We start from the raw sequence: 25,315 nt of genomic DNA, 5'->3' as shown, positions 1-25,315 counted from the left end.
CACTGTGGAGGAAAAGTTTTAAGTTCTTGTGGGAAGAAGAATGAAACATCAAGAAATACTAATACTATGGAGGGTATTTAAAACTATTTTAAAATATACCTTATTGATATATGAGGCCAGGATGGGGTGTGGGACTGCCAGACACTTGAAAACAAACATTTATGTCAACTTCGTGAAAGAAGTCCCCCAGAGGGACAGCTAATGAGCATACAGAGTCAGGGAAACCACAGAGGAGAAAGAGTAAGAGCCTTTCTAGAAGGATATGAAGCTGCACCTGGCATGATTCATTCTCACTGGGTCAGAAACAAGCAGCATTTCATGAAGATCCTCTGTGGAAAAAATGCTCTATTTCTACTACTCTTTTCTGCCATGTCATCACACGCTGGCCCTGCTCATTGCGATTTCTCAGGCCAGCCTTCCTACACATCAGTCTCCTTCAGCTCAGCACAGATTTGGGAAGACCAGAAGCCTGTGAACTGACAAAGCCAGGAGCTAAAAAAAGCATAATCCATTAACAACCCAGAGAGCAAAACTGTGACTTTAAATAAACATAACATACCAAACTAATTACTGTTTTCTCATAAATCTGAGTGTCCATAAATAAATAAATAAATAAATAAATAAATAAATAAATAAATAAAGTATGTAAGTTGAAAAATAAAGAGGTCAAAAAAAATTGTAATTACTTCATGTGAATATAGTACCCAAGAAGCTAAGATCGATCTGCTTAACATCCTGACATCAATTCAAATTCAAAATATGTGATGCAAATTCAGAGTATGTACTACAGAAACAGGGATTCAATTTCTAGAACTCAAATTAATGTAGTTTAATGCCTTGAGTTTCACACTTATTCTCTGAGATACTAACTTAGAAAGAATAAAGTTCTAAACATGGAAATGATAATGTTCACTCAATGCCAAAACTTGAATCCTGTTTCTTTAAAGTTAATTAATAAAAACTTCTGAAACAGAAGCATCTTTATAATATGCCAAAAGAAAGAAGAAAAACTTATTCATTTCTTCTAACTTCTTCCTTTTTATGTGGCTTTACAATGAAAGAAATGAGGAATATACCACCACAACTTTCCAAGAGCCTCATTATTTTTGTTTGGCTTAATATCCAAAAAAGTTCAGCATTACTTCAAATCACACAGCATTTCATCCAATAATACCAAATTTGCCTTATCTTAGAGCAAAAGTTCTATGGTCTACTTCATTATATGACCTCATTTCAAGAAAGAAAAACACACAAAAAAATATTTTCAAAAAGGAACCCATATTCACCAAAGTTGAAAAGAAAAACAAAACCCTCTAGTTGATGAGATAGTTCTCAGGGACATTTGATTAACTCTTATTTTGCACGTGGGGAACTGTTCACAGCTGGAACACTGTATAAACTATTGGTGATATAGGATGTGTGGAGTTTCTCACCCCAAAACCATTGTTCTAGTATGGCAGGAAGAATCACTTGAATTAATACTGCACTACTATGGTTGTATTTTGAAAATTTAAAGCAGTAAATCATGCATTAAGAAGTAATAACTGGCTATGCCTCGGTGACTTTTCTATGCAACAAAATTAATTAGTTTCTCCACTACACAGAGTGGATCTGGAAATAGTGAATTCTAAAATGGAGTCACACAAGTTTTAGACCTGCCCTTCCATTTTCTAGCATTAAAATGTAACTAATGATACCAGGTATCAAGTACAAATGGATGCTCTTGAATAAAACGGTATAATTTTATTTCCTTAACTTCAAATACTTATCATGAACAATAACCAGACATTCTAGTGACAATTCAGAAATAAGAGGAGTTTTTTAAAAAAAATGTAACAATTTTGAAACAGTTCAGTAAGGTGTTTTTGTTTGTATGTGCACTTGAAAGATTTTAATGGCATTTATTACTTAGCTGCTTCTACTCGGGGAGAGAGAGGATGCAAGGATGCTTTGGAGAACTGACCCTATCAGAACAGATGAGGACTAGACACTAGGGAAGACCAATGTATTGAGAGGACAGTCACAACATAACGTAATAAACACATCCAGAGCCTAAGGAATTCTATCACAGTTTACTCACAGAAACTTTTAACCATTAAAAACTGTATGAAGGTCAAGTAAGTGATAATCAATGAAGATGCCAAGAACCATGGTTATTTTTGACCATATGGACCTGAAAAGTTACTGGCCACATACACTCAGAGTGAAAAAGACGGAAGAGGAAGAAAAGCAGTGAAGGTGTGTCTACATGTGTGCATGTGTGTACAAGCGTGTGTGCACACAGAGGGTACATATATCAAGAAAAGAAATCTCTCCAGGCTCAATCCAGCACACTGGTACTTTTCTAAGGAAGATAAAACAATATGGCACCCCCCCTTTTTTTTTTATTTCCTGGAAACATGTTTTAGGTACATGAGATTATTTATGGAGGGGTTTATAATACTTTATTTCCCTCAAAATATTGCTTGCAACACCTTGGTATCTTGATTTTTAATGAATTCTGTTGAGCAAAAACATCTCTTTCTAAGTCTAAAATTTTATTGCTAAAAGTTATGATGATTTATGCAGGAAGAATCTCTCATCAGGTACAAAAAATTCAACACGATTCCATTAAAAGAAATAAAAACTTTTCATCTAGTAGACTTTCAGGGAGTATTTCTTACTACCACAGTGATTCAGACAAAGTTAATATAGTGAGAACATGATAGTCCATGGCAAAAGAATAAATAACTTCACATAGAAAAGTCAAGCTTAATATGGGCCAAAACCTACTAAGAAAGAGGAATTGTGTTTTAAAAATAGGTGGCCAGATGAACACATCAATAGTAATGACTAAGCTCGCATTTTTTTTAAAGAAAAGAATATTGTAAGAGTTCTAAAGATAAAACATAATTCCCTATTGTCTCTATTAGCTTTACTTAAGCATTTAAGATTTTTAAAAATGAAAGTTCCCAGGCAAGAGATAGCGATAATATCTAATAAAAATATTCAGAACCCTAAAGAAGCATGTGTTTGAGTGAATTATTTCCAGCACATCATCCATTGCTTGCTCTCTAGCTTTTTTAACAGTCTTAATCATTAAAATATCCTTGCGGAGATATGGAAATGTCTAGCTAGGAGAGGGTCAGAGTAGAAAGTTCATGGTAGGGAGGGGACACATCCTACAAGCCTCATGCTCATTCTGCTGTCACTAATCGCATGCAATGATATTAATGACCCAGTAATTGGAAGACGAGTAGCACTGAAGTGGAAAACATCCATCTGAGGCCGAGTTCATCTCTAGGTGGTAGGACTTCACCAGTGACTGAGTTAATGTCTGCTGACAGTTTAGAATCTAACACTGCAAATGAGAAAATGTGCCTCTCATGCTATAATAGTTTAGACGGACACGATGTTATTTGCTTCGACCACGTAGAGACCAGCAGTAACCCCAAGAAAGTGCCCCTATCTAAATCTGCCCTACACATGAACCTTATTCTGTTCAGGGAACACGTTCTGTACTCTAAGAATCCAGAGCAATTTTCCACATGTTTGCTTCAATAAAGGAATACCTTCATCTCCTGTTTAACATCAGGAACAACAGAACCGGGCCACTTCACTAATGCAAAAAGCCATTTGCAAAGCAAAAATGTCCTTCAGCAACACACAGAGCTGCTCCTCTGTAATGGGATCAATTACGGTCCTGCCCGGGGTTTTGACAGTCCACCAGCCCATCCGTCCACCTGTCTGTCCATCCTTCCATCCAGCAAAACTGAAGCACTTGTACTTGGCCAAGGACATCTCGAGTCTCTTATGGCCTCTATTTGTAATGTTTGAGAAATTTTTATTTTTAATAACTTCACTATTTATCAACTTTCTACTGAGCAGCTCAAAGTACTTACTAATATTAGAAAAACACAAAATAGCATAGACTTATTAAAGCAATGGAACTGATTTATAGTAGAGCTAAAAAGAAAAAGTAAGGTCAGAAGTTTTGGCTAATTGCTATTATAACTACCTTTTCCCAGTGGCCCTTCCTCCCTCTCTACTACCCTGGAGAATTTTCTTAGTTCAACTTTGGAGGCATATGATTGCAAGTTAGTTACACGTTACACAATACATAACAAGGCATCAGTACCAACATGTTTGACACAGCATAGAGTGCATCATTTATAATTCATGAGCTTCCCTGCTATTGCTATGCATGCAGTAAGTGTGTATGTATACTCTCTTAGACTATCTATATCTGCGCTATGTATGTAGGTAAACTATCTTCACTGTTGCTATATATGCAATCTGTGTGTATGTATACTCTCTGTACCATATGCATGCACTACATATGTAGGTATACTATATTAACTATTGCTATGGATGCACTTAAATGTCTGGTGACCCAGGAGGCATGGTCATACACTAACAACATTGGTTGAAGCGTCTGACACCCTGGATTTAGTTCTGTTTCTGACATTTCATGGCCATGTGAACTGTACTAAGGTACGCATACTGTCTAAATTTCAAGTGTTCTCACAGTGATAAAAATTGCTCTCTCACCTGTGTTTCGAGACTCCAAAGTGAAGTAAGAGTCTGTGAAGGCCACAACACTTCCCTAAGTGATCAGACACCCAGCCTGAGATTTTGAAACTTTAGGAACAAATGTGTGACTTTAAAGAACTGTATAGAGTTTCTCAAAGTAATATTTCTTATGTCTTTCGATGCCTCTTGACTACTGTCTTGCTTTATTTTGCTTTAAATTTTTATTTTGTTGATGAATATTTAAAGGCTATCAGGAAAGAAACTTGTCCTCTTTCATGCTCCAGTATCATTCAATTATTTGTAAATCTAAGTGAACTTTTAAAAAATGTCATAAATACAGGTGCTAGAGATAGGAAGATATATACTGTAAAGTAATAAAGGCAGTTTTATTCTGATCACTTCCTAAGTAATTCTTTGTTCTAAGTAATCTTCCTTTCTCATCTGCTCAATCACATATTTTGCATACCTAATTTTTAGTCTTTCCCCCTCCTCCAATAATTCCTCACTGCTCTGAGAATCAGAGCCATCTTGTTTTTCCATTGGCTATTTTGGGAATAAGGAGTGGTACTCACAGGGCCATCTCTGTCCAGCTTTAAATGAGATAAGCTGTCACAACTGTCCAGGTAATGGGAACAGAGAGTCTCTGTCCACAATAGCCTTATCCTATTATGCACTCTGAGCCACCAGGGACAAATATCCCAAGGGTCACAACTCCATTAGACCCAAGAGCCAGAAATTTCTCAGCACAATCTCAACTCAAGCTGGAGCTAAGACTCCATTCCTTATATGTAAAGAACATAGCTTTATTCCTACTAAATTCAACAAGGAGCCTTAATGATATACACTAGAACAGCCTCCAATACAGTCAGAAAAGGACTTTTATGTTAGGAAATAAGAGAAACAACACTTCTAATTATCAGACCAATGGACTGATCTACTTTCCCAGCTTGTCTCAGTGACAAGGCAACTCTGACACATTTATTTTCTTTTCTGGAAGATTATTTATACTACATTAGGATGCTGTTAAAATTATCAATAAAAATACAGTATTTTCTTTGTGCAATAGGGAACTGAGGAAAAATCCTGGCAAGGCTGGTGAAATGGAAATTGGGAAAAATGATTATATGTATCTGAAGACTCCTCCCCTGTCTGTCTCTTTTGGGTCTTACAAAGGATCTTCTAACAAGCTTGGGCAATTCCAGGAACAAAAAGATACATAAATGCATGTTTCTTGGTAAAGGAAGCCCAAGGACAAAAGAACTTTTATAACATTCAAAGAAGACAAAGAGGGAAGATCTTATAATTAAGTTGTGCAGCATTACTGAAACTTGTAAACTCTCTGGAGTTTCATCTTATGCATGGACTTCTAATCAGTGAAGCTTTTTAAGCCCATCTTTCCCAGGTCCTCTCTAGCTCCCAGCAAAGCCCAGGTTTGCCTCCAGTCTCCTGCCTCACTCGTCCTCCTCTGCTCCAAAGTTAAGTTTTCGTTGCACTGATTTGGTGCCAAGAACTTTAGGTATCTTATCCCATTTAAACTTCCATCAACGCTGGGAACCAGGCATTATCATCATTCCCATTTTACGGAAGAAGAGACTGAGGCAGAGATGGTTAAGTTACTTGTCACAGGTGCTCAAGAGCCCACGTTTGTCAGACCTGACTCGTCACTACTATGTCAATCTGTTTCTCTAAGGGGCGTGCATACTTATCCTCTAAGCACCCAAATGTAGTGTCTAAGCAAGATTCTGATGAACATTCTGTTACAAAGATGACAGTTGTAAGTTAAAAATAAAAATGTGTTTAAATGCTTGAACTCAGCAATTACGTGCAAGGTATCAAACACAAATCCTCACCCCTCAGTCAGAGGACCTAAGTGACAGGCTGATGTTGCTATATCACTAAACTGCTAGATGACATTTAATGATGGAAATGTGGCTTTTGCTACATTTATCATACATAAATAATTCATCAAATAAAGCACATAATCACCTCATAGAGCCTACATATTTTTATGTATTCTAAAAGAGATCTGTATGTTAAAGGACATTTGAAAGCTCCTACAACATTTTGCTAGGGAAAGAGATTATGGAATATTCAGCATATTTCAGTGCCACTAGCCAAACCTACTTCACAGAAATAAGTAAATCAAAACCAAGAAAAAAAATCCCATATATATGCTTAACATAAATCAGGAGTAGAATCTACAATACAGTTCTTCTGTTTTGATTCTTTAAGAATATTGTATCATTATATTTGTGCAAGCATTTTACTATATTTTGTGATTTTGCTTAGAAGTGGAGTATAGAAGTGGAGTACATGCCTAAAGAAAACAGCAAATCTGTTTATGGAGCATTCCAATTTTACATGCTCTTATTTAAAAAAAAAAAAATGCTTTAGACAGCTAAACCAGTGAGGGGGTCCCAAGAAATGATAACTCCTCCAGACTCATTCAGTGTTGCTCGAGGACGACTTTGCCAAGGCATGGAAAGTGAAGGACGACTCTAAGGACCACTGTGAGCACCACCACGGGGCATATATTACAGAACAACCTTTAACGAAACAATCTTCGGAAATGATGACTTGTAGACTATCCCACAAGATCATGCCTTACCCTACAAATTTGCAGCAAAATAAGGCAAAAGCCACACAGTTTAAATTGAGAGGTGCTCCGCTAATATGGTTGCTTTTGTCTAACAGCTCTGCCGTGGCTACTGTTCACGTAAAATGTATTAACACAATGGCATTCATTTGTCACCCATCTCTGACTCACATAATTTTGGTAGTGTGATGAAAATCTCTTTGTAGGTATTAACATTTTGCAAGGTTTTATGGTAAGGTTGGATAACCAACCCACAGAACCTTCACAAGGACAGCTGTTGCAAAGGGCCAACACATCAAACTTGCTGACTCATTTGGCTCTGGGATGTCACCTCTAAAAAGGAATTGTAAACCAAGCACAAAAAGTGCTTCAAAGGAAACTGTGGGATAAAGGCTGGGAATACAGGAATGCTTTCCCAATATGAATTGCAGTCTTCACTATGTCTAAGACAGAGCTTCCCTTGAAAATGGGCAATATCAGAACAGATAGTTATTTCATAAACATTTAAAAAATTTTGAGACCTAATAAAAATATATAGGTTATTTAAAATACTATGTTTTCAAGGCAATTAAGGATCTGAACGTAAGAAAGAATAGGGGGCTCTTCTGACCAAATAGTCATAACATCCCCACCCTTGGATCAGGAGATTTTATTATGCAAATTAGGTCCAAGGCTAATTACTAAACTAGGTCACTTGAAAAAGTCAATTCCAAACAAGAAGAAAACCCATATACAGATGCTCCTCAACTTAGATGGGACTATGTCCCAATAAACTCATGTTAAGTCAAAAATACCATTACATTGAAAATGCGTTTGATACCCTGATAAACCCATCAAAAAGCCAAAAATGGTAAGTTGAACCATGGTAAATGGGGACTGTTTCTGTAGCATTTTGCTACAGGTCAAAAGCAAATAATCCTCTATGAGAAAAATAAATGAGGGTGCATATTATTTTGCCAGATCATTTCCTAAAGGAATTTGGTGGATACTCAGTAGACTTAAAAATACAGTTCCAATCAAAAATTAATATTTACATTTAAAACTCAAAACTGTGATGACTACATTTTAAATCAAGTAACATGACAAATCAAATTAAACTTTTTTTAAAGAATTTATTGCAGATCCTGTCCATTTCAATTGGAGAAGAACCATACTAATGAGTGATCCTATGTTGGCTTCGTACGTTCAACTACAAAATGGCTTAGGACTGGAGAAGACCTCCATCATTTGCCAGAACACCACCACTAAAAGTATTTTCTAGAGAAGCAAATTAAAGCAAAGAAATAAAGTAACTTTCTCATTGAGCTCAGGCAGCAGGACTAGAACCTAAGACTAGAGACTCCTGGCCTAATTCTTCTGAAATGCTGTTCGTTTAGGGTGCTACCCTACAACAAAATCAGTCCATTTGGACTGCTCCCCACCAGGGTAAACCAATCACTACTCCAAAGTATCAAATCTCTATCTATTTTTCCTTCCTATGGGAAAGAAACCAGAACACAATAATGATGATATTAATAACACTGCCAGTTGTGAAGGTGCTTACCAACTAGACACTAAGCTTTGGAGTTAATCACATGGAGTATATAATGCAGCAACTCCAATACCAATATTATTTACTGTATAAAAGTGATTCAATGATTTCAAGTGTTAAAAATATACTTGTAAATTTGAGTACTTTCCGTCATGCTACCTAACGCTATTTTATGAATGTACTGATATAAAAATTACTACCTTCAAACAGTTTCCTTCTTCTCAAAAGAGACAGTAATAGAGCGTGACTCTGTGTGTGTGTATTTGTTTGATGTGGAAAGCAGTGACTTTTTAAAATCCCTTAATTGTTTTGGCGCCTTGGAATTCTTGAAGAAGCAATGCAAAGCCAATATTAATTTTTAAAACTATTTTAAAATTTGCTCTTTGTATGTCCCATTTCCTTTTGAGGGAAACTTGTATATCAATGAGCTTTGCTGTAGGGTGAGTGAGAAATTGGCGTCTGCATTTTTCCAAGTATCTGAAATGCCTTCCTATGCCTATGATGTGGTGAAGTCTTTCAACTCTCTGCTGGAAGTCTCCTTGGACTTCCGGCAAACTTCTGAGCTTTGGGTCCTTTATCCAATCCTGGGACAGTCTCTCAACCAGCAACATTCAAATAGCCCTCATTGTTTCAAACTTGAAATCCTCAACTTGATTTTAAGAATGATTCTTTTATCCCAGGCTACCACATGCTTTTGCACTGTAAATCATAGCTCTAAGGAGAGTTCTGGAGGTCAGAGTAGTTCAGCTAACTTCAATGAACCTGTTAATGTGGTATGAAGAATTTTCAAAAAAAGAAAAATAAGATGCCATTATTGTATCAACTAAAATTATAAATATAAATTAAAGTGTGCTTGTAAATATAAATCTTCTCTTGTAGCAATAAAAGTAATTATTAATGCTCACTGCTTTAAGCAAAGAGATGTTGGTAAACCATTTATTTATTTGCATTTCTTGCATATTACTTTAAAGGTTAAACCCTTGATGTTTACTGAAATCCCACTTGCATTTAGTGGGAACTTAGAATTTGCAAAGCAATCTTTATGAAGTAATAAACTGAAGTAAGAGGACAGAACCAGGGACTGTTGGCTTATCCGTGCACTAGGGTTGCAGCCACAGTTTCAGGGACAAGTATTTGCCACCATACGAACAGCTAATCTCTAGTGTGTCCACTCTTCCAGCACACCCACCTTCTTTCTCCCACCCTACCCAGGGGCATTAACCTTCTTAATGAATTCATCTGATCAGTTTCAGTTCCCTACAAATGTCACACTAAACATCCACATCCACTGGAAAAGTCTTACTTCAAAAGTCTTTTAAAAAAGAAGTACCATTAGGCTTCCAAAACCTTCAAGTTTCCATGTATTTTACTTAGTAACTATTTTATATTTTCAAAGGCTTCCCTATTATTCTGTACACTTCACCACCCCATCTACCTTTTTTCATCTCAGCATGCTTTTATTTTCATTTTTTGATAATTATTCCTTTAAGTACATAATTTACCACTTTCTCTTTTTCTTTGCTACTTATTCTTGGTAAGCTACTCTAAGTAGCAAGTTGGCTTTAAAAGTAGGTTTTCAGGCTCTGTGGCATTTCAGGTTCACAGCAACAGACACTGAGATAATCAGGTGTCTATGACCACCTTTGTTTTAATTATTAATGTCGTAAAATATATATTATTGAGCACTCGATGAGTATTCAGCAAATACTGTGCTTTAAAGTACAGCTCAGAGGTTGAGAAGCCAGAGTTTCAATCCAATCACCAAGAGGTAGGAGAGACCAACCACAGGCAGCAGTTCCCTAAAGAACTGAAGTCTAGGCGAAGCAGGAATGGAGAATTCAACCTGGTTATGAGTTGTTACTTTAAAGCAAAGAAACTAAGAAAAAATATTACATTGTTTGAATGATATGAACAGCTGAGTCACCCAGACCTTACTCTGACAAAACTTGGGGCTCTGGGAATGACCCTGGCCTTGTGCCCGCAGGTGATCTGCACATAGCAGGCATGTGCTCAAGGTGTGATCCTTAGTGGATTTCACAGACTCATGAGCTACTTCAGATATGACCCAAAGTATACATATAATCCATTCCTAAAACAATGTGTCAAATTATTTTATATATATATAGAGAGAGAAAAAACAGAGTAATTCATTGAGCAAACCAAGTTTTTTCTTGTTTTTCTAAATCTGGTTGAAGGTGACCATTGTGCTCTGCCTGTAAGGCCCACCCTTCCAGTTTATGATGTCCTCTTCTTTGGAACAATAACTTCATGAGGAAAGTGTACTATTTATTATACCACCTTGCTCCCTGTTGAATCCCTAGCACTGAAGCACAGTCTCTGATGCAGAATCAATACTAAATGAATGAGTGAATGAATGGATGAATGGATGAAGAGAAAAGGCATCGCACAAGATTTACCTATCAAAATCTCACCAATAGTCCTTAAAAATGGTTTTATCAGTAGAGATGCTGAATATATTCATATAATACATTTATTTTAATGCAATAAGAATTCTAGGAGTTCTTCTTTTCTTTTTGGGTATTTATATTTAATGAATACTGCTAGCACAGGGTCCCAAATTCAATTAGAGTTTCTTTGAAAAAAAGTGGACAATTGTTCAGCAAAGATTCTCACCAACTTATTTGCCACAATACTTTTAAGGAAACAAAAATCAATACAAACCTATTTAGCTTATCCTAATTTCTATAAAATAAATGAATAGAATTATACTTACATATAATGTAATAATCTTTGTTCTTCTGAAATTCTAGACCCCAGAGGTTAGGGCTGAATTCTTGAAACTTGATAGTGAATTTTACATCTTGGTCTGGTCTGGCACAGTTGAGAAGAGGGGTATTTTCCTTCTTAATAGTGCATCTGTCTGCTTGGTCTTTATCAACCATATAAACTTTATAATATTCATACTGGCCAACAGTTTTAGAGTCCACTTTGGGGCAAATAATGTCCAATTTGTCTCCTATCTGTGGGTATAGTACCAGGCCTTGTCCAGGTAGAAATCTAAAAGCACAAAAAAAAAAAAAAAGGCATTGAGTTGATAAAAGTTAACAGTATCATAGTTACAATATAGCCAGACAATGCCAATAATCCCAAACTAAAATTTTTCAGATCCACATCATTATTTATCAAAAGCCTCTTAGTTCAGATCAACACAGGATGAATATATTTTGGAATTAAGCTTTAAAGGAAAAAAAAGAAAGAAAGCACCCTCCTTCCTCTAAAGCACAGGATCAGGCAACCTGCTGACATTTCTTTACCACCCCTTCGCTTGTAATATTTCAGTACTCCTTTGTGTAACTTTACAACTTTTCCTCCAGGGTGAGTCAGAGCTTTCCACATGTTTGTTATTTTTTAACCATTGGCAGCTTTAGTTTATTGGGCATGCCACAGAAAGATCTCATCAATTCCAGGGAACAGTGAATCCACTAATACCTTGTTGTCCTGTTAGTTTCCATTTGCTGTTGATGCTAATTAACAGACAAGTTTCATCAAGAATGTTTCAAATTACTTATCATAATTAGTCAGTCACTGATCAAACAATGGGTTTTTTATTACACCAAACAAAAGAAATGTCTTACAAACCCATAAAAGATAACCAGAAATAATTAGTCGTAGTATTGATTCAGCTGCAAAATGAAGAGTCCTCTACTTGCAAGGACAACAACTATCGTCCTTGCTCTACAAATCTTTTCTTTTCCTTCCCTTGAGATGTATTTGCTCCAATTAATTCTTAGAAGCAAATCTTTAGAACTAAGGCTACTGATACAATATCCCCTTAGTGCTCACAGCTAAAAGCTTCCCTCCTCCTCCTTCTCTGTCTTGCTAGCCATGCTGCTGAAAGATCTTTCTTAATGGGGAGTTTCTCTGAAAAAATGAAACAAGAGCTTCCTAATGAACATCCTTCTACAAGTGCTAACACTAACAACACACTTAGAAATCCCAGCTCGTTCGAAAGCAGCCAAGCCTGCAGGCTCATTAAAATATTAAAGCCTGAGAACAGAAGCATTGCCTCTGGTTCCTCCCATTCCAACCCTTTTTTTGACCAGAGATGCACCAGCCATGGTGACTAGAGGGTCATAATTCACTACCGGAGAAGAAGTGAGGCTGAGGGGTACCCCCAGTTTCCAATCTATCCTGAGGTAACGGCTTACGATTTATGCCCATGAGTGGTATTCATTTTCTGAAACGTGCATGAGGGTGGTTATGAAACAGCACTAGCCATAACAGAAATAATATTACAGATTCATATTAAAAACCAATACTCTTTATGGCAGGAAAAATGCACATTGTACATGGTGGCTTGTTTCTCTTTCTTGGGAATGTGTTATTGTACAACCCCAAATTGAGAGGGTGGTCCTTTTTCTTTTTTTTTTTAAACTGAGCTTCTTTAGCAAAGGCATATGACATTCATTCAAAAAAAAAAAAAGTGAACGAGAATAATTTAACATAAAATCCTTCTGTGAAGCAGAACTTAAAATGATTTTTTTATAACAAAGATAAATTTAAAACATCCATGTGTGCACTGCTGAAGAACTGCCTAGAACTTTTAACAAATGTAGATCACATTGCTTAGTGAGAGCCTCTCTGTGACCTTTTTGCCCATTTCTACAGTTTTCCAGAAAGATACTTCTAAAATTCAACTCCAGGGGGATGGAACAGCTTCCCCAAGGTACTCACTCAACCTCATGAATGCCGATGTATTCTCTCTGGACAATTTCATCTTCTTTGTGGCTAAAACACAACTCAGTTTCTCCAGGAATAGACTGACCCAGAAGTGGATGGGGTTAATTCCTTCACCTCTGCCTCCCCCCCACAGTGATTCTGATGTGTTGCTGTGGTTAAAGACCAGTAGCAAGATGCCTGGCAGTTGGTACCAACTACATTCAGTGAGCATTAAATGGCTCATCTTCCGGATACTTCCGCTTTTTATGTATTATTTCTTGAACTTTTTAGGAATTCTTCAAGGTATACAAAAACCAGGGGCCAATTCCTGCCCGGGTTTCCCATCCCAATCCAAACATTTTCTATCCTAAATCTGTTCCTTTTGTAGCTGGCACAGAGCAACATCACAGGGGTTTCAGCTACTGTTAGAAGTTTTCATAAAGAACAAGCCCCGGGGGCTTCCCAGGCCTCAGAGCTCAGGATCCTCACCAAGCCAGATGTACCCACTTCTCCGTCCATTCATTTAGTTCTTTTAAGAAAATGCATCACACCCCTCCCAAGCCGCACATCTCTGCATATCTTAGAACTCCCCCACATCACACCCTACGTCCAAAGTTTGCCTCATTAAGCTCTTTCTTCATTCAAAATGCTCCCAAAATCCTGTTTCCTTCATGAGGATTTGTTTTTTCCCGTTTAACTGAAGACTCCCCCTGCCACACAAGCCACTCCTCAGGACTCTCCCATCACTCATGGAATCTGAGTTCCAGCACCAGCCGGTGTGTGAGGTCAAGAACACAGGACGGGGGCCAGTGTGGCTTCAGGGATCTGTTTTAGACCACGTTTTCAGAAGACACAAATCACAAACGTAATTGAATGAGTCTTTGAAACTCATTTCACACACTAGCCAGGCCTTCCTTGATGTAAAGTTGTCATTCAGTGTATGCAATCTAACTTTGTTAAAAATCTATACTGGTCAGAGACGCGGGGGGAGGATGGCAACCCATGGGGCGGCCTCTCGAAATGACAGTGCAGGGAGGGAGTCTCGAACATCAATAAGCAGATTTGATATGCTGGCAAAAAGTGAATCCTCACAAAACTCACTATTCCTAATGCTTCAAAAAAGTGTCAATTCCACTTTCAGAATACATTGTGGCAAAAAGTGAGGCAAGAATTTGATCCGTTGCTCTTAAAAAGCAATTGTTTCAAGAGTTCATTAAAAACAATTATTGCTTCTTCAATTAAATGCAAAAGGGCCCAATACTTGAGTGCTTCAGTGGTTTATTTTTTAAGTATATATCTGAACAGTTAGCACGCCAGTGACTTTAATTGACAAGATCAGGGTTTCTCAGTGGACAGAGTGCGGTTGAGCTGAGAGCCCACCTCAGACCTCCTGCCCGTGTATCACTCAGGATGGTCCACTGCTGACCACAGAAGAGCTACAGAAGGCCCTCTGTCTCCCAAGTGCCCTCATGCTTTCTAAAGCAACACAGCAGCAAACAGAAGTACTGTGAGTAGAACTAAAGTGACCTATTTTGTGCCAGATGCTCTGAGTGATAGAAAAGCGGACGATCACTGATCATCAGGAATTTATAGTCTAGCTCCCTGAGGGCAGGCAGGTCTCGTGTGTGTGTGTGTGTGTGTGTGTGTGTGTGTGTGTGTGTGTGTGTGTGTGTGTGTCTGATTCCATACTAAATGCCCAAGGGGCTGACAGATGGTAGGCGCTCAATAAATAATGTATTAGTTGAAAAAATATGAATGAACAAATGGAAGCTAACATTTATACAAATTAAGTGCCACAGACTATTTGCAGATCATAGGCGTGATAGGAATTCTGAAGACAGAACCACTGGGATTTGGGGCAGGGGCAGGCTGAGTAGGAGGGACAGGATTTCCATGAGACATCATCCCACGCATGATGGTGTTTCTGGAGAACAAGGAGCTGTGCAGATGGAGTTTCTGACTCTTTTTTCTGAAAAAATTCATAAGTATCAGCAGTCTTGTACAATCCCTCTATTTAAAATGCAAGACAATCAACTACTTCCAGAACCACTAATACCAAAAATGCTGCTGCTTTTGAGCATTTACTCTTTGCTAGGCACCGTCCATAGCACCTTCCATCACATTTTCTTCATTTAGGAACCACTCCCTGACCCAACACAATAAACAGGTAGAGATACCCTGGTGCCTAACAACACATGACAGGAAAAGCCCCTTTTTCTGAACACTTTTTTTTCAGTTCTCACTGCAGCATATTAAATTATAAATCTGGTTTGGTGAAACACATTTTTTCCTAAATCAAGCTTTTCATAGATAAGCCATGAAGTTAGAGAAAATCCAGAGAAAGCCAATACACATGCAGGCTGGGAGTGTCACATGGAAAGACACAGGGAGTCTAGCTCCACGCCAAGCACACATTAAGTTGTACCTAACGTGGTGAGGCCTCTTCTGCCATAGTCATCTGGCACCACTGTGCATGGGGGTGTGCATGCCTTGCCCTGGAAGCCAAGAGCCAAAAGGTGAGGAGGACACGGACCAACTACATGGGATTTGTGTTACAGATTTGTGTTACAGATAGACTACAGACAAGTACACAAATAGCAAAATGTATATGAAAAGCAAATGGGGTGAGTTTCCTAATACTGCCATTTTTTTAATGGAAAACAAAGAGTCCTATATGTTATAATCAAGTCAGTAAAGGTAGAGTTCTATAATTGAAGGCAGGGGGTTTACATTAGAATTTCATTACTTTGAGATTGCTTTGAGACATTAATAACTCAGACTACACAGCACATCTATGCCCTGAATATTTTGTAATATTTATTAATACACTTATGTTGATTTTGAAAGTGTTAAAAAAAAAAGGAATTATGGTGATGACAACCAGCTAATTTTAAATTACTAAACTGACTATCGAATTACTAAACTGACTATCCATAGTGGATGCCAAACACACATTTCTTTCTGTGTGTTGAGATAACTTTCATCTCGTAAGCGAAAAACAGCAGAAGGAAACCTCTATAGTTATAACCCATACCACATAAGGGAGGTTGCTCTTATTAAACCTTGTCCCAACAAGTGGTTAGAGAGGTGTCATTTAATAAAGTCCAGAGATTTTTTAGTCCAAAATAAAAAACAAAGACGATCAATAGAGATTCATGTCCTAGATGAGAGAGAGAACAGAGCTAGGCCAGTTCCTCTCAGAGCTGGGCTACTCAAAGCCAGAGCACTTTACTGTCTTCCCGAGAGGGGAAAACTGCATCTTCCTCCCCATCAGGAGAACCTTCAGGCTTGGGACTGCTTTTCGGGCAATGGCGCTGTGGCTCCACGCATTTTCACTGGAGAGCTTCCCCGGGAGCCAAGGGGAGATGTTCCAAGAGTGGGGAATACTGAGCAGAAATGGGAACTCCTGTGGTTTTTCCCAGTGAATCATTCCCAACCAAGACAATAGATGTCCTGACTGTGAATCAGATACAGAGATAATATAATGTGGAAAAAAATGGAAACCCTCAAGTAGGGTTTCCAAAGTTAACATGCCTGAAGTGAAATGATTTCATATTGGAATCTATTTTTACCCTTGGATTACCGATTGAACTTAATCCAAGTTTTAAAAAGCTATTCACCAAAGTGGACTCAAATACTTCTACATGAAATATAATACTTTGGGTAAATCTAACCATCTCAATTAGACATTAGTATTTAGTAATCTAAATGAGATCTCTAATAACTTAAATTAGATGTTTCAACTTCATAGCCATAATTGTAGAAAGTTTTTTTTCCCAGTCATTATGCAACATAATAGTCTTTAATGTTAATAGACTAGAACATAGCCACAATTAACGAAGACAGCAGAAAGTTTTAATCCACACTGTGAACACATGCTTGTTTAAGGCACTGCCATAATGCATTAAAACATAAACCAGCCACTTAGAGTTCAGAGGTCACTACATGTGATTTTCATTCACACACCAGATCACTGCACGTTGGGATGTCATGTCTGGATTTTTTCTGCTGACCGGTATGGCATTATTAGGTCTCACAAGGTGCCTGAGAAGTCAGATGGGGGCAGTGCTTGCCAGATCGCTTTCTGCACTTTGCCCAGTGTCACTGGAGGATCCGTGCAAAGCCAGCTACCCCTGAGATACTCAGAGGTAGCTTTGGAGTGGACCTAGAATTGCAATCTCTGCCCCCTTCACTCTTTCCCACTTCTCCTTCCTCCCCTGACCATTCCACAAGCATGAAAGTGTGATGACATCATACACGTTTCTTCAAGGGTGGCCAAGGCACATAGGATTACCAAGAAGAATACCCAAATCGTTGAGTGGCCACGTGGGCCAGGTGCAGCCTGTGAAGATGCACGTGAAAAAGAGATGGCCTGGTGGGTCTCCCGAGGGAAGCAACAGATCCCTGGAGGTGAACGACTGAAGAGCATGTCAAAGTTACCACACAAACGAGGGCAAGTTAGAATGTTAGTAATTGCATGCAGAAAGAGTAAGCTGACACAGAATGAAGAGATCATAACAGGAAGAGGTAGACAGGAACTACCAGTTTCTGTGTCCAAAGAAATAGCTGGGCCAGGTAAATCCCCTCCTCCAGACAGGCAGGATTATGGTGCTTCTTGGAAATGCTGTACGAAAGCTTCTATGTGAAAAGTATCAGATCAGATCCAGAGCCACTTCTATCTAATATTATACACATACAAATCTGTTTAAATAAGATATTTAATATTTCTCCATAATTATGGCAAGTACCAGGCACCTGAGTAACAGGGCCATGACGCTCAGGTAACAAGACAAGGCAAACCCTGCCACATACGCTGGTGCGCGTGCAAATGCCATGGGTGGGGGGACAGGAGACCCACACTTACAGTTCTTCTGTCTCTGAAGAAAACTGCCCAGCAAAGTGAGACTCATAGGTGAATACATTACTTTTCCACAAAGAACTAATTTTACTTTGCCTTTCATTTTGAAATTACATTATACAATCACTAGAAGTTGATGGCTAATTTCAGTTGAAAATATATACATAAAATATATGGTGTGTTATTCGTTTATTTTGCTAATTACACAAAGACAAATGTAGACCATCACACACAGAGCCCATACCTGGGACTATCTTGGGCTGTTAGGTGGTGGACTCAGAATGGTCTTTAGCTCTCTGTGTTTTTCAAAATTCTCTGCAATAAACAGTCAATGTTTTTGTGATCAGATTAAAACATTTTTTTAATGTATAGTTTAAAAACCTGTTCTATCTTTCATAAATGATTTTAAACATAAGCATTTAAAATATGTAATGCCTGTAGAACCTTTCAACCTTTTGGTGCAATTCCTTAGAAAGCAAATAAATAAAACTGTCACAGTCTAAAATGTGGCCTATTTAATACATCAATTCCTGAGACCACAAAGCTGTAGCAACATATACCTTGTTTAGTCAAACAAGTGCAAAACATGGAATACATAGAATTTACGCTTAATCATTGAAATGCACAAACATTTCAAAGATTCTGAATCTCAGCTTTAGAAAAAGGCTCGGCCTAGCAGTTAGCAAACCAAAATTCATATAATAGGTTTATTCCCAAGTCGATGTTCTGTATTAAGCATACTTTGAGTTTACTCCGTTTTGGAAAACATGAACTTCTTCCATAAAATGCTTTAATTTTTATTTTAATTAAATGTCAAAGGCTACAGTGAAGAATAAAAGTAGTGTATAAACTGGTTAGTATGAAATCTGAGTGAGAATGTGCATTCTGCAGTTTTACTGTAGTTGGTCGGTGTTGCCAGTCACCTCTTGACAAAGGACAGCTTGCTGCTCTAGGTAGCCCAAGCCCAGGGCCCCTTAGCCCCTGCCATGCACTGTGAGCTCTCCACGTCTACCTGGAGCTAGAACAGCGTTAACACCAAAGACCAAGATTCTTTTCCAAAGTGCCCTGTGCACTTGGGAATACAAATACACCCAAAGAATGACTTCACATCACAGCCACCTCAGTTTGATGGCACATTTCCTAAACGGGTAGGATATCCAGTCTTGCATTATTTCCATTTAATGCCAGATTGTTGCTACGGCTTAGTAAGATATTCTTTAAATGCCCCAAACAGAAGAGTTTTGTTATAAAATGAATAAATAAAAAGCAGGGCCCAAGAAAGACACAGACAATAACAAGAAATACTTGGGCAAAATGTTTTCCCTTTTTGTGGATAGCACTTTACTGCCCCCTTTTGCACTTTAACATCAGAACAAGTTTCTACACAGACATTCTGAAACCAGAGAAAGAGTGGGGTGTAGAGAGAGGCTGTCAGGGTTATACAGAATTAGGTTACCAGATACTACTGCTTAGAGTAACAAGTAATTACCTTAAAATTTCCAGCGAGTGCACCACTATCTTTTCAGTGGCTTTAAACCTCCAAGAAATAAGGTAGTAATTGGAGGCTTTAATTGACACTTTCTGCTTTAATTTGAATGTGTACATACGTGTGTTGGAACAATTGCCTGTTTTCACAGGTGCCCCTTCTTTCACACTTTCCTAAAACAAATATCATCTGCAACATGAACCTGATTTATTCAAGGAAAAGAAAAGGGGCCTAAAAGTAGGCTATACAAGTTGGAACCATTATAGTGCTGAGTGTGTGTGGGGGGGTGGTGTGCATTTCAAACTTCACACCAATAACAAGCAAACTCTTTTCAAGAAAAGGAAAGATGAGACGCACAGAAATTCAAATGCATGGAGAGCCCACAGGCATACAAACCAGTTTAGCAACTCTTCAAGGTTAGGCTTATTTGTGCCTCTCATCTATGCCTACATTTGGAAGAAGGTAATTAAACTATAGTAGAAAGGAAAGTTTTATTTATCAAGTTCCAATGTGTAATGACAGAGCTAGAGGGCCCAGTCCCTGGCCCAATGACCTCAACTTGCATTTGAGAGTCTGTGTGCTGTTGTATATACTTTTATTTAAACTTAATCCATTTTCCTCTGTCATTCTACAATTACCAAATGAGTCAAAATAATATTAAATTTCACAGCCTACAGTGCTGCACAATTGAATGAAAACTGACTCCTTTTGATGTTAATCTTGTTTTTTATTTGTGATATAGAGCTTAAAACATGGGTGGCTAAAATAAATTTTATTTTAAAATGCTCAAAGATAATTTTCTCATAGTTTAAACATTTTTTTCCAGAAACTAACACAAGTATTTATTTCATTTTTTTAAATCTGTGCCATGATTTTCACTGTCATAAAAACCTCCAATTCACCGAAGGGCATGCCTATAACAACAGGCTGAGGGTGAAAAATATATCTTCTATTTATATATTAATCATCTATAAAGTCAAACTTTAAGTGTGTGATGTACAGATACCATTGTCTTTTTTCAGGAGTTAACAGAGACTAATTAAAGACAAAAATCAACCGCTCAAAACAAAAAAAATTATGTCTTCATTTATGAAAGTGATTTAACACCCCGCCACCACCATTATCACAACTTTCCAAAAACAACACCACCAAAATCATCCCATGAATTGTGCAGCTAGATAAGGCAAAATTTGGGGATTTAAAGAGTAAGGCTGAGATGCTATGATGTGCAGTGGGAAAATGAGAAGGGGAGTGATCTCACAAATGCCAAACTTTGTTCTGCTGGCTCTACCAGGCCGGCTCCATTATTGAAACAAGGATTTCATAACCCTCAGAGACAAGAGACATTGCAGGCTTCTTTCCCAACTGTAATTTGTTTGTGCCTGTACGGTCTTGTTCCAAACTGTGCTTTTAGCAAGAGTCTATAAAGGAAGGTGGAACTCTTGTTATTTATAGGTGAGGCACCAGAAAGAAAAAATGGCTTTCACAGAGAAAGAAATTCAAAGGGCATCTCCAGCTGGTTCTCTGCTGTTTTAGATATAAGAGGTCAGACCCATTTGCTCATTTACCTGAGTGGGGACAATCACAGAGATGAAAGGCATATGTAAATCATACAGGGAATGGCTTGGCACTAAAACACTTGAAGAAAGGGAATTAGGACATGGTGTAGAGCAAAGCAATATTACAATCTAGAGTGAGGGTGTGTGTATCTTTTTTATCAACCCTCCTCATCCCTTTCATTCCTACCATCAAGTTGTTTTTTTTAACTCCAAAGAGTTTTGCCTATTTCGAAAAGTGATTCACCCAAGTTTTATTAAAACAAAACCTCTCCCTTTTGGTGGGGAAGACAGCACTGAAAGTGTTCCCAGCAAGGGGCTGCCATTCCCACTCGTCCAGGATTGAGCGTGTCTTGTTTCTCTCAGGACCCCAACTCCCCCCAGGTGCCCTGCCTAGACTGCATGCTGCATAGGTGTTTGAGTAATTAAAGAATGAAGAAATTAACAAGTAAGGCATAAGATGAGATAAAACTCTCTTAGTTCTCTCTTGTTATAAGAAGAGCTTCTCCTTGCCAGTCAAGCATAATCCGCCCAGCAACACGGTTTACAAGGTTGTGTGCAGTTGCTTTACAAGCAACTAAACAGCTGCCTCCTGGACACTGCTCTTGCCTGGGCTCCAGGAGGGGTGAGGGACAGGTCTGTTGTGGGCGTGTGACAGGAGACATTTTCCTGCATGTCTCAGGGCTTTGCCGTGGCCCATGGAGAAGGGGAAGAAGAAAGGGAAGAGAAACAGAGCAGGCTACAAAACAGCCAGGTCTGTACTGCTAACATCAAAGAGCAGGCTACAAAACAGCCAGGTCTGTACTGCTAACATCAAAATGGAGCAAAACCAGACTGAATTACTGACTTCCGTACAGATCACCCCAAAACCGTGTACCTTACAAAGACGTGAACTGTGCTCCACTGTACTTTGTGGACAATGCATTTCCTGCTCTACATCACCATGTGCAGCCTGGAGTTACCTTGACCAAAACCCAAAAATCCTCCAGACATTAAATACTACAAGTGATTCAAACAAGCAGCTACTGAGAACTAAACCGGGAGTGAACCGAACAGGGAGGAGGTAAGAAGGTGTGCTGGGTCCCTGAAGATTCGGTTGTTAGAGACCTCTGGCCCCAGGCCACTTGGTCTGCAGGTAAGCAGATGATTAGCATGGTGAAAATGCAGACCAAGAGGCAGCCCTCTGGAGTCCAGAGAACCCCAGGCCCACCAATATTCACCGCCTGGCTTCCTTAAACAAACTGCTCCAAACTTGCAGAACATCAAAAGCCAGATGGGCTGTACTGAATGAATCCACAGGCAAGAGGCCAGAATCCCAGTTTGCTGTAGAAATAGGCCTGGACTTGATTTGAGTTTTCTCAGCTCTGACAAGCTGGAAGCTGGCACAGATCCCAAAATCCAAAATAAAATGGCATTTAATTGTGACTAGACTCTAAAAAAGATGTCATACTATCTCCTTAGCTTGACACACACTCAGCATCTAACCAAATGTATCTCTTCTCGAAAATCTGACCTCTTTTTCTCCCTGTTAGAAACGATCAACTCTTTAAATTTTTAAAAGGAAAATGTTAGTCAAAGGAATAATACTCAATAAATGCATTAGTATTATATACTGTAATAACTGTCTAGTCATCCTTTTAATGGGCTGCTCATTATTCTGTTTTCATTGGATATAACCTTGTTATAGCAAAGATTCAAAGAATCCATTTAAAATTGCATGTCCATCATAAGAAATTGACTATAAATCCAAATGGACAATGGAAGAATTACACCCCAAACTTTTCATCCACCTTGTATGCACTGTCTTGAGCAAATGCACCCTTAATTTGGTTACATGATATCTAATTACTCCATGCAACAGCATGAAAATGAGAGACGGAGAATTAAGAAGAGAGATCCTGGCACCAGAGTACCTGGGTTCAAATCCACTTATTAGCTATATATGACTTTGGCTAACTTAATTAACCAGTGTGGCCTCAAGTCTCTCCATTGGTATTATGGGAATAATAAAAGTTCTTCCCTCACATGGTTACTATGAAGGTTTAACAAGTATTTGTCAAGCAGTTAGAGCAGCAGCTGGCACATAGTATGTGCTGTATACAAAACTGCTGTTACATAAAATAAACAATGTCCACCAGGTAAGTAAGTAGTTTTCTAAATGATAAATATCATGTAATATCAATGCAAAAAATGCTACATTGCCCATCCCTACAGGCTGAATTCATGTATTCAATAACAATCTAATATCTTACTGTACCCTTTAGTAGAATATAGAAAATGGATTTAGGCAAAGACCGTACTCTAAGGCCGTAGCTGCATAGCTCAATGAGCATGTCCAATGTACAAATGTTACAAGAAAGCATCAAGAGTAGAAAGCAGAGGAGACAGTGTCTAATTTGGTGGCAGAAAGGAAATAAAAAGCTACTTCATATAGTAGGAAGTTTTAAAGAATGAGTAGAAGCTGGGCAGATAAACAAAATAAAACACAACATCAGAGAGTTTAAAAGGTGTTACAGTCTTTATTAACAGAATACTTTCATTTTTTCTTTGTCTGTGGAAGGCAAATTGAACCACAGCCAGGCACAGAGTGAATATTCAATTAATTTTTATTAATAACTGACATTTATTGATTCATTTTTGCCAAGCACAGAGCTTAGCTGTTTAAATACATTTAATCCTGACCACAATTTTGTCACAATTTTTGACATGAGACAACTGAGAGACATCAAGGATACTGCTCCCAAAGGTACACAGCTAATAAATGGCTAAACTGGGACTGGGCTCACACAGCCAAATTCCAAAGTGTGTGTTCTTAACTAAGCTAAAATGGCACTTGCCCAACTGTCTCTGCTAAACTGAATTGCCTAACCTATCCATTATCACACTCATTTTGAAAAGCAATAGGTACTGATAATTCTCACATTAACAAGGTAGCTGAAATCAATGGGTTAGCTGTCCCACAGGGTCTATTTGTACCCTGTGGGATCTGTCTCTGAGCTATGGCCAGACGTATGAAATAACCAAGCACGTTCTTAGGTGGACACTTTAGAGACACACATTGCCCTTAGCTGAAATATTAGTACTTCGACTTGCTTACTATTTTCTCTATTTCGGCAATCTGCTTGACTTTGCTTAGAGGTGCCTGAAGTCTTTCAAGACTCAAGCTTCTCCTCCCTGGGCTGCCTGCTGACCCCCTCCCATGTCCCTGCTGCGCCCCTGGCCAGGGCACCCTCACACGCCATGCGCTTGCCTCCACCTGGGCTTCTCCCTACTGGCCTTAGAATTTACATCTGAGGGTAGAGGTCATTCTGCTTTGTACTCTCAGAGCCCAGCAACAGGTCCAACAGTGAATAAATGCTTATTGAATACATCAATGCATTCTCTACCATCAATGGTTTAGATCCCCGAGGCCTCCAAAAAGCAGGAATGGGGACAGGAGCTGCAAGGTGAGGACCACATATTTCTTCAGAGATCCCTAAACAGCTTTTAAAAGTATGATGACCTAATGTTGAACTGTTTTCCCAAAAACGTTGGTCTAGGGCAACAGTTCTCTAAGTGTGGCCTAGAGCAGTAGCACCAGCTTCACATGGGAACTTATTAAAAATGTCAATTTCTGAGCCCCAGCCTGGACCTCAGGAATCAGGAACTCTGGGGGCAGGGTTTTCACAAGACCTCCAGGTGATGCTGGTGCCCTAACTTTGAGCGCCACAGGTCTTTAGTAGCAGTCTCGGCCTCCCCTGGTCTCATCCATCTCTAGACGCAGGCGTATGGTAGGTCAGGACAACGTCAGCAGCCACAAACGCAAATCTGGGCTGTCTGTCCATGCGACTGACAATTATCAGACACAGTGCTGGCAGCTAGTAAGCAGAGACTGACGAAACAAGGCAACGTCTCTCCTTAACTTCCAGCATAGGAGGGTGGTGAAGACCTGCGTGAGTCACGGAGCGGAGCGCAGTGTATATTGTTCTATGTGCGCCATATTTAACTACGAAGTGCTGTGGGATTACAGAGAAAAGATTTAAAGAGATTATGTTTTATCTATGTCATAAACAAAGAGAAGGAACACATCTAGGAGAAATCATGAACTTCACTGGAC

General features: G+C 38.7%; 1 protein-coding gene across 1 annotated transcript in view; it reads right to left on the bottom strand.

Moving 5' to 3' along the window:
• Window positions 1–25,315, bottom strand: part of EFNB2 (ephrin B2) — a 44,338-nt gene that overhangs the window by 10,355 nt on the left and 8,668 nt on the right. Inside the window, exon 2 of the mRNA XM_045566884.1 lies at window positions 11,374–11,657. Within this exon, the coding sequence (XP_045422840.1) occupies window positions 11,374–11,657 (284 nt within the window). The remainder of the gene's footprint in view (window positions 1–11,373; window positions 11,658–25,315) is intronic.

This window comes from Lemur catta, chromosome 13 (assembly GCF_020740605.2).
Source record: "Lemur catta isolate mLemCat1 chromosome 13, mLemCat1.pri, whole genome shotgun sequence".
Classification (NCBI taxonomy): domain Eukaryota; kingdom Metazoa; phylum Chordata; class Mammalia; order Primates; family Lemuridae; genus Lemur; species Lemur catta.
Note: the sequence above shows the minus strand (reverse complement) of the source record. Positions and strands in the feature narration are given on the sequence as shown.